This window comes from Astatotilapia calliptera, chromosome 5, assembly GCF_964374335.1.
Source record: "Astatotilapia calliptera chromosome 5, fAstCal68.1, whole genome shotgun sequence".
Lineage (NCBI taxonomy): Eukaryota > Metazoa > Chordata > Actinopteri > Cichliformes > Cichlidae > Astatotilapia > Astatotilapia calliptera.
Window position 1 is genome coordinate 10,595,001 of NC_137426.1, and position 13,710 is coordinate 10,608,710.

The following is a 13,710-nucleotide window of genomic DNA, read 5'->3' on the forward strand; positions in this document are numbered from 1 at the left end:
AAGAAAAGAAAACAAATACTCATCAGCCCAACATGACAGGATGGCTTTCTGTTTTTTTTTTCTCCATATTTAATGCATGATGCAGCTTTATAGGTCTGCTTCTCTTTGAGTGATCTAAACTAATTCTCTTTGTTGTCTGTCTTCCACGTCAGAGCTACTTAGTGTGCATTGCTCATAATAAAACATAATCATGTCTGAATGTCATTGATATTATCAATTTGACCATTTTAGTATGACTGCTAGCTACATCATCCAGTATTTACACCTTACTAGAGATGGACCGATCCAATATTACGTATCGGTCCGATACTGATGTAGATTACTGGATCGGATATCGGAGAGAAATAAAAAATGTAATCCGATCCATTAAATATCAAAAAAAGCACCTCACAAAACTTGCGACACGGCGTAACTCTCCTCATAACAGTAGCGCAGTGTGCTCACGTGATAGAGCGGCTGTGTGTATTTGTAGCCTCACTACCAAACCAGCATTTCATCTCCGAGGAAGTTATCCCAGAGAGAAGTAAAGCAAGTGTGTAAGTTCATCTCTGAATGTTTGTAAAGCATTCCAGCGTTAAGCTTAACAACCGATATATGGAGCGACTGCCTCTTCTCTCCGTCTCCTGCTGCTACTTCAATCATGAAACTGATCAGTGATCAGCTGATCGGCTTTTCTGTCGCGAGTCCGTCTCTCTTGCTTGTTTATCTCCCACTTTGCACCAGAAAGAGGAAACCAGCGGCTGAATAACAGCAGCACGTTTAAGCTTGATAATCTGTTGTTAGAATTTATTTAATATTACTTTCTAGACCAGGATCCTTTTCTACGCAGCTGACGGCTGGTAACTGTGCAGGGGCGGATCTAGCAAAGTTTAGCCAGGGGGGCCGATAGGGCATGAACAGGGAGAAGGGGGCACAAAGACATACTTTTCTTTCTTATTCTCATTTAAAATGTCTAGCTTTTATTAAATTATTATCTTAATCTTACACCCAAAGTTTTAATCTGATGTAAAATGAATAGAAGTCCATTACTGTATATAGTAACTATTAAGTCTAATATACCCTAGTAAGCTATAGTACTTTTTCCTTTGGGAAGATACCATCTGTGCAGTCTGCAATTCTGTTGAAGAAAGATGTTGAATCTATTTAATTATTCTTGAAAAATAATTGATTTCTGGGCATTTTTTTCCACACTGCATCAAATTAAAGTTGATTACGTCGATTAAGCATCATGAGGTGGGGGGTGGTTCCCTTTTTTTTGCTGGGAGTTTTAGAGCCCTATTAGTTAGGTTGCTTACTCTTTAAAATACTAGAATAGGGAGGATGGAGTAGGTTTAAGTTTATTAGATTGATGGGTTTTGCTGAACTATGAAATATTTTGGGTGCAGTGCATTTTTTGCATACAGGTATAACAGGAATAGCTTTAGTGGATTTTTTTGGGGTTTTTTAACTTGAGTATGAACTTATACAAAAAGCAGCAAGATATTAAAAAAACAGTTTTATTGATTAAAAAACACCCTATATCGGATTCATATCGGTATCGGCCGATATCCAAATTTATGATATTGGTGTCGGACATAAAAAAGTGGTATCGTGCCATCTCTACACCTTACCCGATTGCTCTTGTGTTCTCATACGTTAAAACTGTCACATTTTTTTTGCCATCTTTCACATCTTGTAGAGTTGGCATTGGACGAGATCTGCCGCTCAGAGGGGGATGAAGCTGATGACATGGACACTGACGCCGGCTCCTAAATGGCTGCTCCCACTGACCTCTTGATTTAGTGACGCATGCGGGACAGTTTACTGACTGCTGATGCAATGTGTTTTAGACTGGAACAAGGACAGAGCAGCCTGTGGTTCTTATCAGACTTCTAAGTGAAGTGAAGGTTTCACAGAAATGGAATAGAGGTGAGTCAGAGGTCTGACTGAAGTAATGAACACAGAGTGTTTACTCTGCTTTCAGGTGGGATTTCATAATAAAACATGAAGGTGAGGGGGGGAAAATCTCCTGTCAGTATTTATGTTTACTTGTAATCTTTCTTTTCTTTCTCTTCTCCTACTTTCTTTGTTAAAGTCAAGGCTACTCTTTTATTTCTCTGTGCTTTCAACTAATATGTAGCTGGGTATCACCCCACAACTATCAAATATCAGTACAACTACTGATATTTAAAAAAAAAAAGGGTGGAATTTCTTAACCGCTGTATAATTTATAATACTATGAAACAGTTCCAGTTATACTCAGACTACTCTTACTGCAACTCTCCAGTTCTTTATTACTGGATGATTAGCAGATGATACTCTGCACCACTTTTGGAAATTTCATCAGTTTTTCCCAAAACCCTCTCTGAATATGGAGCTACCCTAAACTTTGCACTTGCACAGACAGGTCAACAGTCTCTCTTTCTAGCACCTCTAAGGGTCATTCACTTGTTTGCAGTTATATACAAACATGTATTATTTTTATTATTATGTTTAAAAATTAAGGGTGTAAAATTGCAAGCCAATGATACCAAAATGCTGGTACAGGTACACTTCAGACTTGAAAAAATGTTGTCTTAAGATAATACGGGGATTGTGTGTGTACATGTAAAAGAGACCATATGCAGGCTCAGAACACGTCAAGTTTATTTAATTAAAATTCAACAAAAAAAAACTTTGACACCAAAACATTTTTCAAAACCTTTATTTTTTTTCTCGTCATCTGTAAGTTGGACCAGAATCATACAGCATACCAGGAAGCAGCTTATTGTCTGAGTTGAGGTTTGTTTCTAATTATTATCATCCTCAATAGACACACAAGACCAGTAAGTGATGATTAATCGTATTCCATTATCTCAAGATCATCACTTCATTATTTTCTTAATGAGTCAACAAATGTTGCTTCTCCTTTATCCTGTTATTCCCAAATTAAATTGCTCAGTGACATTGTGAGAGAATAAGATGTGTCCCAGAATAAACAGTTGTTATTCATTCACAAATAAATGTCAAACATGAGAAAACAGTTTATAAGTTTGTATCAAAATATAAATAATTTGTGGAGATTATTATGAGATACAGGATTTTTTTTATAAGTCCACAAAAAACAATTATATTAAATTACCCAATGAAATTTTGATTTTAAGGTCTGCTAAGATCTGAAAAATATTTTATCAACCATGGCTGCTCTCTGCTTGTGTAAAAATGGATGAGAACACTGATAGCTGAAGCTGTATTCCTTTTCAATGCCATTTTTTATATTAAAAACAATTACCGTATAATCTGGTTCCTAATGTTTTTCAGAAAGATGTGTTTGATCTTTCTCACAATCACAGAAGGAAATCAGCATTGTAAACACTGAAACAAAAAAGCTATGTCCCATTTTAAGCTCCACCTCCTTTTGAGTCCACAGTTTTAAATATAAAGGTGCGTTCAGGGCAATTCTCAACACACTCAAGTACATTTTTTTGCCCTTAAAGGGGACCTATTATGCCTTATTGTTATATATAAAAATATAATGCTAAACCTTTAACATTTTCAAATAACAAGGTCAACATATGTATACATAACCTTCCTTTAAACACTATTTTAGCAATTTATTGCAGTACTTGGCTCTATGTGATGTCAGTGAGGTATGCCTAATATACAGCTTTGATAGCACTGAGCACAGAAGCCACACCCATCTGCTGTTCAAACCTTCAGTTTATGAGGGGCAGTCTAGTAGATGACAGTTGCTTAATCATATTGCTCAAGTACATGTTAGTTGGGCAGATTGGGATGTAGGATATTCTCCACTGCACTTGTTGAGGATGTGCACCTGAACACACCATTAGTTCTCATTTGTGTCTGTTACTGCTGGAACAAGTGACTGCTGGGAGTCCACTGTAAGGAAAATTTGAGAAAGAAAACCACCTTTGGAGGCCCTGCCACCTAAAAGAGGCCGGGCTTGAACTGAGACACAGGTAGAGAAAGAAGGCACATAAGGGTCAAGTAATCCAGGATTAGACTGTCTCTGTAGTGCGGCTGTGCTTTTAATGTGTCTATATCTGTGAAGACCTCTTTGGAGTTTTGAGTGTGAGGACGGAGCCACACATCCCGAAGACGCTGTTTTTATAGTCCAGATTAGGTTTTACACCTGAAGTGTGAATCAGGTTTAGGCTGCAGGGATTCAGTATAGCAGTTCAGGTCCTCACAAGGAAATAGAGATGTCTTTTAATTTGTCTCAGTCCATATTGGCACCACTTGGTCATTGTCCTCTTGTTTATTCTGTAGTGTTGTGTGGGAGCTGTGATGTATCTTGTGCATGTTGCTGTGTGGCATGCGAGGTTTGGTAAGCCACGGGTGCATCGGCAGCTCAGATGCCGTCAGTCTCTCAGTGGGAGATTTCCTTAGCATGCAGCCAATCAGACACTTGGCCTCTGGCGACATCCAATCGGGCAGGCTAAATGCTCCACGGCGTATCTTAGCAAACAGCGCAGCAGGCTGCGTGTCCTGAAAAGGGTATCGGCCAATCAGCATTGTGTACAGAGACACGCCCAGGCTCCAGATGTCTGCGGCACGGCCTGAGTACGACCCATTCCCATTGGTCAGGAGCTCAGGGCCAACGTAGGCAGGACAGCCATGTCTGTCTGTTAGAGAGTCATCGTCGTTGTTACCATGCAGGATCACGCAGTCATCGAGTCCGAGTAGTGCCAGACGAGTCCTGGGAAAAGAAAAAGAAAACACTAGTCAGACAGAAGTTTATCAGCAGCAGTATTTGTAGTATTTGTACAGTCTTGGCTAAGTAGCCAAGACTGTAAGATACAGTAAAAGTACTAATAGAGGTACTTTTTTCCCCCCCCCATATGCCTCCTTCATGCTAGTAAGATCAATCTAGCGATATTTATACTTGTCCATTTGTTGGGAGTAGTATGCATTCTTTTAGACTCCCTCAAAATGGACCTTTGTGACTACAAATGTAAGCGTGACTGGACTGTATCCATTTATGATATGCCTCGTGAATGTATTTTGTAACCACAAGAGTCTCCCCCTGCAGGCCATTAAAGTTAATATTTCACAGCACTTCCACCTGGGCCCTACATCTGTCTTTTACAGTCCCAGGTATTACTGCTGTAATAGTGCTATTACCAAAGCACCAGTCTCGGAGTCTCACCTGTATTTGTCGATGAAGACGAATCTGCGGAGCTTCAGGTCTCTCAGAACGACTCCGTGGTCATGACAGTGCATGACAGCATTCAGCATCTGGGCGAACAAAAGCCCCGCCTCCTCCTCGTTCAGGCGTTTCCTGTTGCGCACATACGCATGCATGTCACCGTGGTGACCAGGCAGGAAGACATACACCTTGTTTTGGCCAATTACAACGTCCTGCAGAGCGCAGATGTTTTCATGTTTACCAATCCGGTCATAGGCCGCCAACCGCTCCTGGTATCCACGCAGTGGGAGCACCTGTGGGGAAAAAAAGGAGTGACTGTCATGGGTAACGTAGTATGATGTACAATACAGTCACTACTTTCACAAGTGTTTTACAGTAATCTCTTCCTAATATTATCATTAACACTACTTCTGTAGTATCGACAGTACAGTTTTTAACATGTATTCAATTCTTATTAAAAGTAACAGTGACGTTTTTCTGAGTGTTACCTGACAGGTGTACTGCTGCTGTGTGTGCACATGCACAGCCCTGTAGGTCTCTTCCCTCTCACACCGTTCAAAGAGGAAATATGACCCAACTCTTGATGAAGACTGGCTCGAGTTGGATGTGGGGGCGGGGCTTGTGGGTCTCAGGCAGGGTGATATCCCAGTAGAGGTAGGGGGTGGAGCCAGACGGGCTCGTTTACATTTCAGTGAATCGACTTGAGGCTCGTCCAGAAGCCTCTTAAGACACAGCTGAGATCTGGTTGTAGACACGCTGGCGCTCATCTGTGATTGGGGACATCATCAGGTTAATGTACACTTCCAAGTAATATGCTGCAGCAAGTACAGTCCCAAACTATCCCAATTAAACACAGCCAATATTTCAATGAATAAAGCCACCATATCTAGAAGTAATACCTGTGAGCCAAAAGGCCAGGATTCAGAGTGCTCCAAACCCTCACTTTCAGACACTTTTTCCCCAATCTGACCTCTGGGTGGCCTCATCTCCACTAATTCAATCACTGAACTTGTCCTCTTTACTTTGCTTTTCTTGTTGGTTACTTCTGGAGCATTTTAAACGTGATTTTCTGAGATTCTGGTAATTTATTAGTATCTTACTTAGCACTAATAACAGGCGTGTGTATCTGTGCATTGCACCTTTATAAATGCATTTTGTCATTATATGGTCAGTATGATAAAAGGGTGAAGAGTCTCAATTTATGCAGCATTAAAAAGCTCTTAAAAATTGCAGAAATCCTTAATCCTAAACAGTTACTATGAAGAGGAGCGCACTATTGTTAATGATTAAGTAATGTTTCATTCAGTGTTTGGTAATTTGGCTGTTTAATTTTAGAGGCCGTGACCGCACTGCAGCGCCCTCTGCAGGTGACACTCTGACTTGGCCCCTTCTGTCCGCTGAACACTTGTCAGTAACACTTTCACATACAGTAAGAGAAGTTATATTTGTATCATATCTCTCCGTGTTCTGCGTCTCCGCTGCTCACATGTTACACAGTCGGTGTGTCTATAGGCTTCATGATGCAACTTCCTGTAAGCTGATGGGTGCTTCAGCTTTCAGATAGTTGCATCAGAGCACAACAGTTTATAGTTTAAACAGGCTTTAAATACAGTCAACAATTACACACACACACACATGCAAGAGAGAGAGAGTGTGTGTGTGAGTGAGTGAGACTTATGTAAAGTTTTTTTAGAGCCTGTGGTCGCTGTGGTAACGCTATGTTGCCTGCTGTGGGGCAATGCTGCTTTCACTCTGCTGAAACACCCTGAGTCACAGCAGCAACGTCATCCACCCCCAAATACACAAACACTGAATCTAAGATGAATGATTTCTCCATGACGTTCTGTTCAGCTCATAATCAGAAATCCGGTTCTTAAAAATAATCTAAAAGAAAACGTTCGTGGGGTGTGTAACAGTGTGTGCTGAAATGTAGTGGCACTCAGCATTTTGTTAATGATGCCCGTTTCTTTTGTTTATTCTTCATATTCAAAAACAAGTGAACATTTGCTGGAATAGTTTAGATAGCTCAGCAAAATTACAACAGTTATTAAATAGACTAACAGAATAAACTTTTGACTTTTCAAACTGAGAGGGGCTAGAGCTCATGGGAAACGGGAGTTTACACAACTGTTAACATTTATTTATTTATTTTTAATCTTAATTACAATCCAACTTTATCATCTAAAAAGGTAAAGCAGATCTGTGACAAGGCTGAGTTTAAGTAAATGCAGTTATCAAAAATCCCACTGGTATTTGTTACAAGGTTTCTTCATTCTGTAGTTTAATCTCGGCTTTTTGTGTGTATTCCTGTTTCTGAGTTTGCTTAAGTCTTTAACGTAGCCTCACTTGTGATTTTTACTTTTATCTCCATATGAATGATAAGTCAGAACCGCTGTTTTGACCGTCCACAAATGTACTTTAAAGGTAAAAGGAGATGAAGCAGTTTTCACCACCGAACCTTTTGAACCGCATGGGAACAGTGTGGCACTGTAGTGTTTTGTTTTGTTTTTTAACTTGGTCAGAAACTCAGATATGCAGCAGATATACTCAACAGTCACTCCAATAAAATACCAATTTCTTTTGCCATTTTTGCTTAAATAACTTAAATGAAAATCTGATTTGTAGAATTTACTTTTACTTTTTACAGAGCTTTTCAGCTATTCTCTTCTTCCTGTTTTCATAATTTATTTGATGCCGTATTTTGCTGTTGAGTCTACTGTGTCATTCTGGGAGGTTTTTAATGCATCTGTCTGTTTATGATTAGTGTTCACACTGCACACTCAGACTGCTACAATCCAGTCAGTTTGTAACATGCATTTAAACATAAATCATTCAAGGTCCTAAATTGTCATAAAACTTACAGCTTCAGTTTTCATCAGCTCAGATCTGCAGGCCTGAAAATAAGGGTGAAGCTGTCTAAAAGTTCAGTTTCAGGTTTTACTACCGGAAACGAGAGCGCAAAACCCAAATGATGATGAGCACGTCATACCTGGAAACAAAGCGAAACTCCAGCTCGATTTTCCCAAGCAACTACTTTAAAGTTTAGGAATGATCTTTGCTGTTCTTATTGTTCATATTTGATAGGACAGCGCTTTTTCTCTGCCTCATACACCTGCATTATCGTTTTATAAACTGACAATGCACGAAGCTTAGTGAAATACACGTGAATATGACGTAATACTTCAAGTGCACTTCACAGATAATACTTTTGCATTTTATAAGTAACAGTTTGAATGTTATTTACATGTGTCTGTACAGGCGCATTCGTTTATGGTTTGGTTAGTTTTGTTAAGTAGCCAGGTTGGGGTTTTTTTGGTTTTTTTTTTACCTTGAGGCAGACTGGTCCGGACTGCAGGTCAACAGGAAGCCAGTAGATTTAGTAGAAATCCAGTAGAGTCGGCGTTTAAGTGCTGGCTTCTGTCTGTCTTTGCAGCAGAAATCGGTGTAGACATAAAAACAACTGGGACCAGCAACTGGGAGAACTGGTGGTGACGTCTTTGTTTGCTTCTTATTGTCTAGGTTGCGCAACCTGTCGTCAGTCAGCTGGCGGTTTCTGAGCGACTTCTTTGGTTTCAATGAAAAAGCAGCAGAAAGAAAGCAAATCGGCAAAACTTATGTGTGAAAAAGAAATAGAGAAGAGAAAGTTTTGAGTCCTTCTCTGTGTGAATATCCGGAGATAAAGTGAACAAAGCGAGTCCTCGGGTCCTCCTGTCTGTCCGTTTATCCGTCTATCGGCGGGTCTCATTAAAACGACCCCGGTCCGGATAAGATCCCCTCCGGTCTCCACGGATCCTGCTGCAGTTCAGAACTTTCAGCCGGACTGCTGAGCGGACTCAGAGTGACTTCGGCTCTGTTTGGTTTCGATATTTCTTCCCCCGGTGTCGTCATCTAGCGGGGGCGGGGTTTCGATGTTGCAATCCTGTATCGAGCAGTCGTCAGAAAATAGACGGTTGGCATGGCAGAGCGGTGACTGATTAAAGGAAAGACCTCGACAAAGTTTGACCCATTAGAGCAGCTAAATGAGATCCCAACAAACTAGAGGTGGGGAAATGTTTTTGAGTAGTACAATATGGAAGGCGCAGAGTGAAATTTGGGTATACGTAACTTTAATAAACCGGTTTGAAATGGATCATATGAAGAACAAATAGTTTATTTTATTTATAATAAATGTGCACTCGTGCATTCAGTTCTTCTGTTGCATGAAATGTTTAATCTGCTTCATATCAGCAGCTGGTAAGCATTTTGGGGTTCAGTGATGCCTCTTTATGAACCACACATTCCTGTGAGGCTCACATGACTTCACTAAAGTAAGTCAACATGTGGGGCACCGTCTCCATATGAGATTATATGGAGCAGGACAAACGCAGTGAGATAATCTAAACCATAGGTGTCAAACTTTGGCCCGCGGAGCCATACCAAATTACTATTAGAGCTGGCCTACTGGTATTATACAGTTAATATATATATTGTTTAGTATTAAGTTTTGCTTGTTCCATATTCAGTTTTTCAGCAAAACGTGTTTGAGTCCATAAGAAAAGATTCATTCTTATATCTGGAGGAATAAATATATTTCAATAAATATTAACGTTAGCCCGCGACTTTGTTCCAGTTTTGAATTTTGGCCCACTGTGTATTTGAGTTTGACACCCCTGATTTAAACTGCTAAAATTCTAAAAATCTGAAAGTAAAGAGGAGTTTTCAGCTTAAAGAGTCCAAAAAATCCCCCAAATGCTTCTAACAAATCTTCATTTTCAACCAATTGTTGTATTTGTTTGACTTTTTGGGGTAAGGTGGTTAACACTTCTGTCACACCACTCATTGTGAGGATGTATGTTCTCCCTGTGTGGGTTTCTTCAGAATGATTCAGCTTTCTCCCACTGTCTGAACGATTGTCTCTCTGTGTGTTTGTCCTGTGATGAACTGCTACTCTGCTTCACACCCTATAGCAGCTGGGATAGGCTCCAGCACTCCCAGGAAACCCTTAAGTTGGATAACTATTGCTTGTAAATGGCCAACTGATCAATAATTAAAACTTTATTAGTTTACATAAAACAATGTTTAAAAATCTTCATACACATCAAATAATTACTTTATGAGTAAGATATTAGTGTGTAGTATTTTACAGCAGATAAAGCGTACTATAGTGAGGGTTATTGGTGATCAGTGAACCTGTTCTTATCCCAAGGGCATCAGATACTGCCATTTACTGAACCCTGCTGTCATTTCAGAGACACCCACGGGGTTTCCTTTAGCATTTTTCCTGTGACTCATTTGTGGTGGCAATAGTGATACAGGTTTCACTACTAACTCATCAGGTTTTAACCCACGCCATAGTCTTTCCCTAAACCTATTCAGACAGGGAGAGTAACTCGAGGTCACCAAAAAAGTGAAACCAAAACTAAAGAGTGAATAAAAGAGGACTCCAAGCTCACAAGCTTGTTTTGCGACGCTATCATTGCACTTCCCTAAATATCCGTTCTTTCAATCAAGTACTATAAATATCAGTTTCCATTCAAGCAATGCTTATAAATGAGCTACACAGTGTTAACCATTTACAGAGGTAAATATAATTTACAACTTTACAGTGACCCCTGCAAACAGATGTAAACCAATCACTAAACATTGTTATCAGTTAATTGTTTGTTAACATTAAATTATTAATAACCAGAATTTAATTAAGTATCAGTTTTCCATTAATACACTCACTGGAAAATTAGGTACATCTTGCCAGTACAGCTTTGAACCCCCTTGTGCTCTCAGAACTGTCTTAATTCTTCATGGCAAAGATTCAACAAGGTGCTGGAACCATTCCTTCGACATTTAGGTATGTCCGTATTCATAGCATCACACAGTTGCAAACATTAGTCAGGTGTATTTCCATGTGTACAATGAACACATTATCATGTTCAAGAAATCAGTCTGACAAGTTTTGAGATTTGTGACATGACGCGTCATCCTGCTGGATGCAGCCATCAGACCCTATAGGCATTAAAGGATGGACATGTTCAGCAACAGTACTCAGGTAGGCCATGGTGTTAAATGATGCTCGGGTCATAATAAGGGGCTCCAAGAAAATGTCCTTTACACCACCACCAGCAGATCCGTGCTTTCGTATTATTGCCAAATATTTGAGCCTACTATCTGTATGTTGCAGCAAAAAGACTCATCAGGCCAGAAAACATTTTTTTAATCTTTTACTTATTCTACTTCTGTGTGTGTTTTTTGTTGTGTTTTTTAATTTACTCTTATCTTCCTGTCAGTTCAAAGCAGTCTGGTCATTCACCCCTGAAGCCCTAGAAATGGCCGTGTAGGGGAATCCCAGACCAGCTCATCTGGCACCACCACCAAACACGCCTTGTTCAAAGTCACTAAAATCACATTTCGTCCCAATTCTTTTGCTCAGTTTGAACTTCATCAGGTCCTCTGGATCACGTCTACGTGCCTTAATTCATTGAGCTGCTGCCTTGTGTCTGATTTGTGTTAACAGGTACTCGAACAGGTGTAGCTAAAAAGTCAAAGGGGAGTATATTACATGTTACCTTTATTGTTCCTAAACTATTTTGTTGTGCTGTGGGTTGTTTATTATTTGTGACACCCACCTGGCCAACTTCTGTATTGCTATATTGGTCTCTGCTAATCAAAACAAAGTTATTCTGATTATAACTTTTAATCCTGAGACATTTCAGTCCTAATGAAAGTGACTTCTTCCAGCAGGAAGGATCACAAGATGTCCTTGAATGGCTTTAATGAAAAAGAAAATAGCAACATAGTCAGTCATTTCAGAGCTTTCTTTTTTATAACGCAAGTTACATCATTAGTGTCTACTTTCATAGTTTGAGTCACAGTTTCTAAATGCCTTTTACCAAAAGCTCCTTTTTATGCCAAAGTAGAAAGTATCTGGGGGCGTGATATTTGCAGATCATTTTGTGTCAAACCTCTTTGGTCTTATCCTGAAGAGAACAAGACATTTTCCAACTAATGTGAAAGGGAGGCAGCTCTCTGAAAAAGCAGGTGTTAACAAACTATTTTGAAAATATTGTAACAGCACTGATGTGACGTCAGAAGCTGCAATAGTCAGATTTCACAAAAGAGCCGCTTGTGTCATAAACACTGAAGATAACTTGTGAAATGTATGATTCAACAAAAAATGTATCACGTTGTTGAATAAGTTGCACAAAGCTAGTTACGAAAGGAAAGAATGCAATTTCATACAGAAACTCCTGATAAAAAGTAAAAATGATTTAAACTTTTATTAAACGGGGGAGTGAAGCTGCTTTATATTATGACTGTTTACCAATAAAAGAGCAGCTACTTCATATTTCATTATTTTGTGTTTCCTTAAATAAATGCTCATTGTCTATGAATTAACAGGAAGTGGCTACTCTTATCATGTAAGACTATAAAAAAATTTCACTGCTTGTGAAATCTGTGGCTTAATGTCTTTTTTTTCACATTTAATCCAAACAGAGTATTATCGTTAGGTGCAAAATATGACTCATCACAAAAACAGTGAAAGGTTTTGTAGGAACTCTTTAAGTTTGTGTCTGTTCTTAAGTCACCTGGAAGTTTCTTCCACAGGCGAGAAGCAGTTACTAAAACTGAGACAAAAAGAGGACAAAAAACGTGAATAAAATGAACATTTTTTAGGAAAGCAGAAATGCAACATGTGTGTCAGACTGAGTGAACACAGTCTTTTCACTAGTGATGTACAGTTGTGATCAGAAGTTTACACACAATCATCATAGGCTTGAATATCATAGTAATTTGAGGCTTTTAATGGTTGAAATGTTCTTTTTCCAGAGTAGAATCACTGTAGAACCTTAAAGATAAGAATTCCATGTATAAGTTAGTTTATTTTGTATTTTCTCTAGTCTACACATGGTTAAAAACATGTTGGTTCAAATATGACATGAGTGATGAGAACTGGTAGTTTCTCTTTGCCAGCATAAAAAGTTCTTGTTTGATAGCACTCGTGAAATCGGCCAATACTCAGAGCAATGGGAAAATTCAAAGAACTCAGTGAAGATCCGCCAAGGAGAAATTCCCAGCTTGTTGTTTACAAAGGAAGAGCGGTCAAATATTAGCCAATTTAAATCCTGTCCGGAACCAACAGAACAGCTAAAAAACATTTCCAGGAGATTTATGCCCATAAGTGTATGTAAACTTCTGATGAAGACCACAGAAAGGAAGGTTATTAATGATTTCCAGGGTTTTGACAGGCCTCCTTTGTCTATAAAAATGCACCAGTTTATCCCAAGTTAATGGCAGCTGCGCTGAACACACAGTTTCACAGAAAAGGGAACCTGAAGACTCCCCACCCCCTCCTGGTTCCGCAAAGCTAAAAGAATGAGAAGAATCCAGCTGTTTTGATAACCTATTCACGTAAGTTTTATGTCTTTGGAAATATTTTGAAAATTTACGCTAAGTCTTAACAGTAAAAAAAAGAATCAGTAAATTTGTCAGGATGGAAAACTCATCATTTGCTGCTTGAAGAAAGTTATTAAACTTTCTATATTGCTGCTAAATTATAGACAATCCAACATTCATGTACAATGTTTAGATTGTTACAAACACAATCCCAT

The 13,710-nt window shown here is 39.1% G+C and overlaps 2 protein-coding genes across 3 annotated transcripts in view; one reads left to right on the forward strand and one right to left on the reverse strand.

Moving 5' to 3' along the window:
• Positions 1 to 2,949, forward strand: part of atrip (ATR interacting protein) — a 22,646-nt gene extending 19,697 nt beyond the window's left edge. For both annotated transcript variants that reach the window (XM_026167174.2, XM_026167172.2), the window contains exon 18: positions 1,679 to 2,949. In XM_026167174.2, coding sequence (XP_026022959.1) covers positions 1,679 to 1,752 — 74 coding nt within the window. In that variant the 3' untranslated portion in view covers positions 1,753 to 2,949. The remainder of the gene's footprint in view (positions 1 to 1,678) is intronic.
• On the reverse strand, positions 2,668 to 9,021 carry LOC113022113 (tribbles homolog 2-like). Its single transcript, XM_026167175.2, has 4 exons — positions 8,457 to 9,021; positions 5,617 to 5,895; positions 5,129 to 5,421; positions 2,668 to 4,678 (listed from the first exon to the last, which is right to left on the reverse strand). Exons 2-4 carry the CDS (start codon positions 5,893 to 5,895, stop codon positions 4,189 to 4,191), a joined length of 1,062 nt encoding a protein of 353 aa, XP_026022960.2. The 5' UTR covers positions 8,457 to 9,021; the 3' UTR covers positions 2,668 to 4,188.
• Positions 9,022 to 13,710: the final 4,689 nt, after the last annotated feature.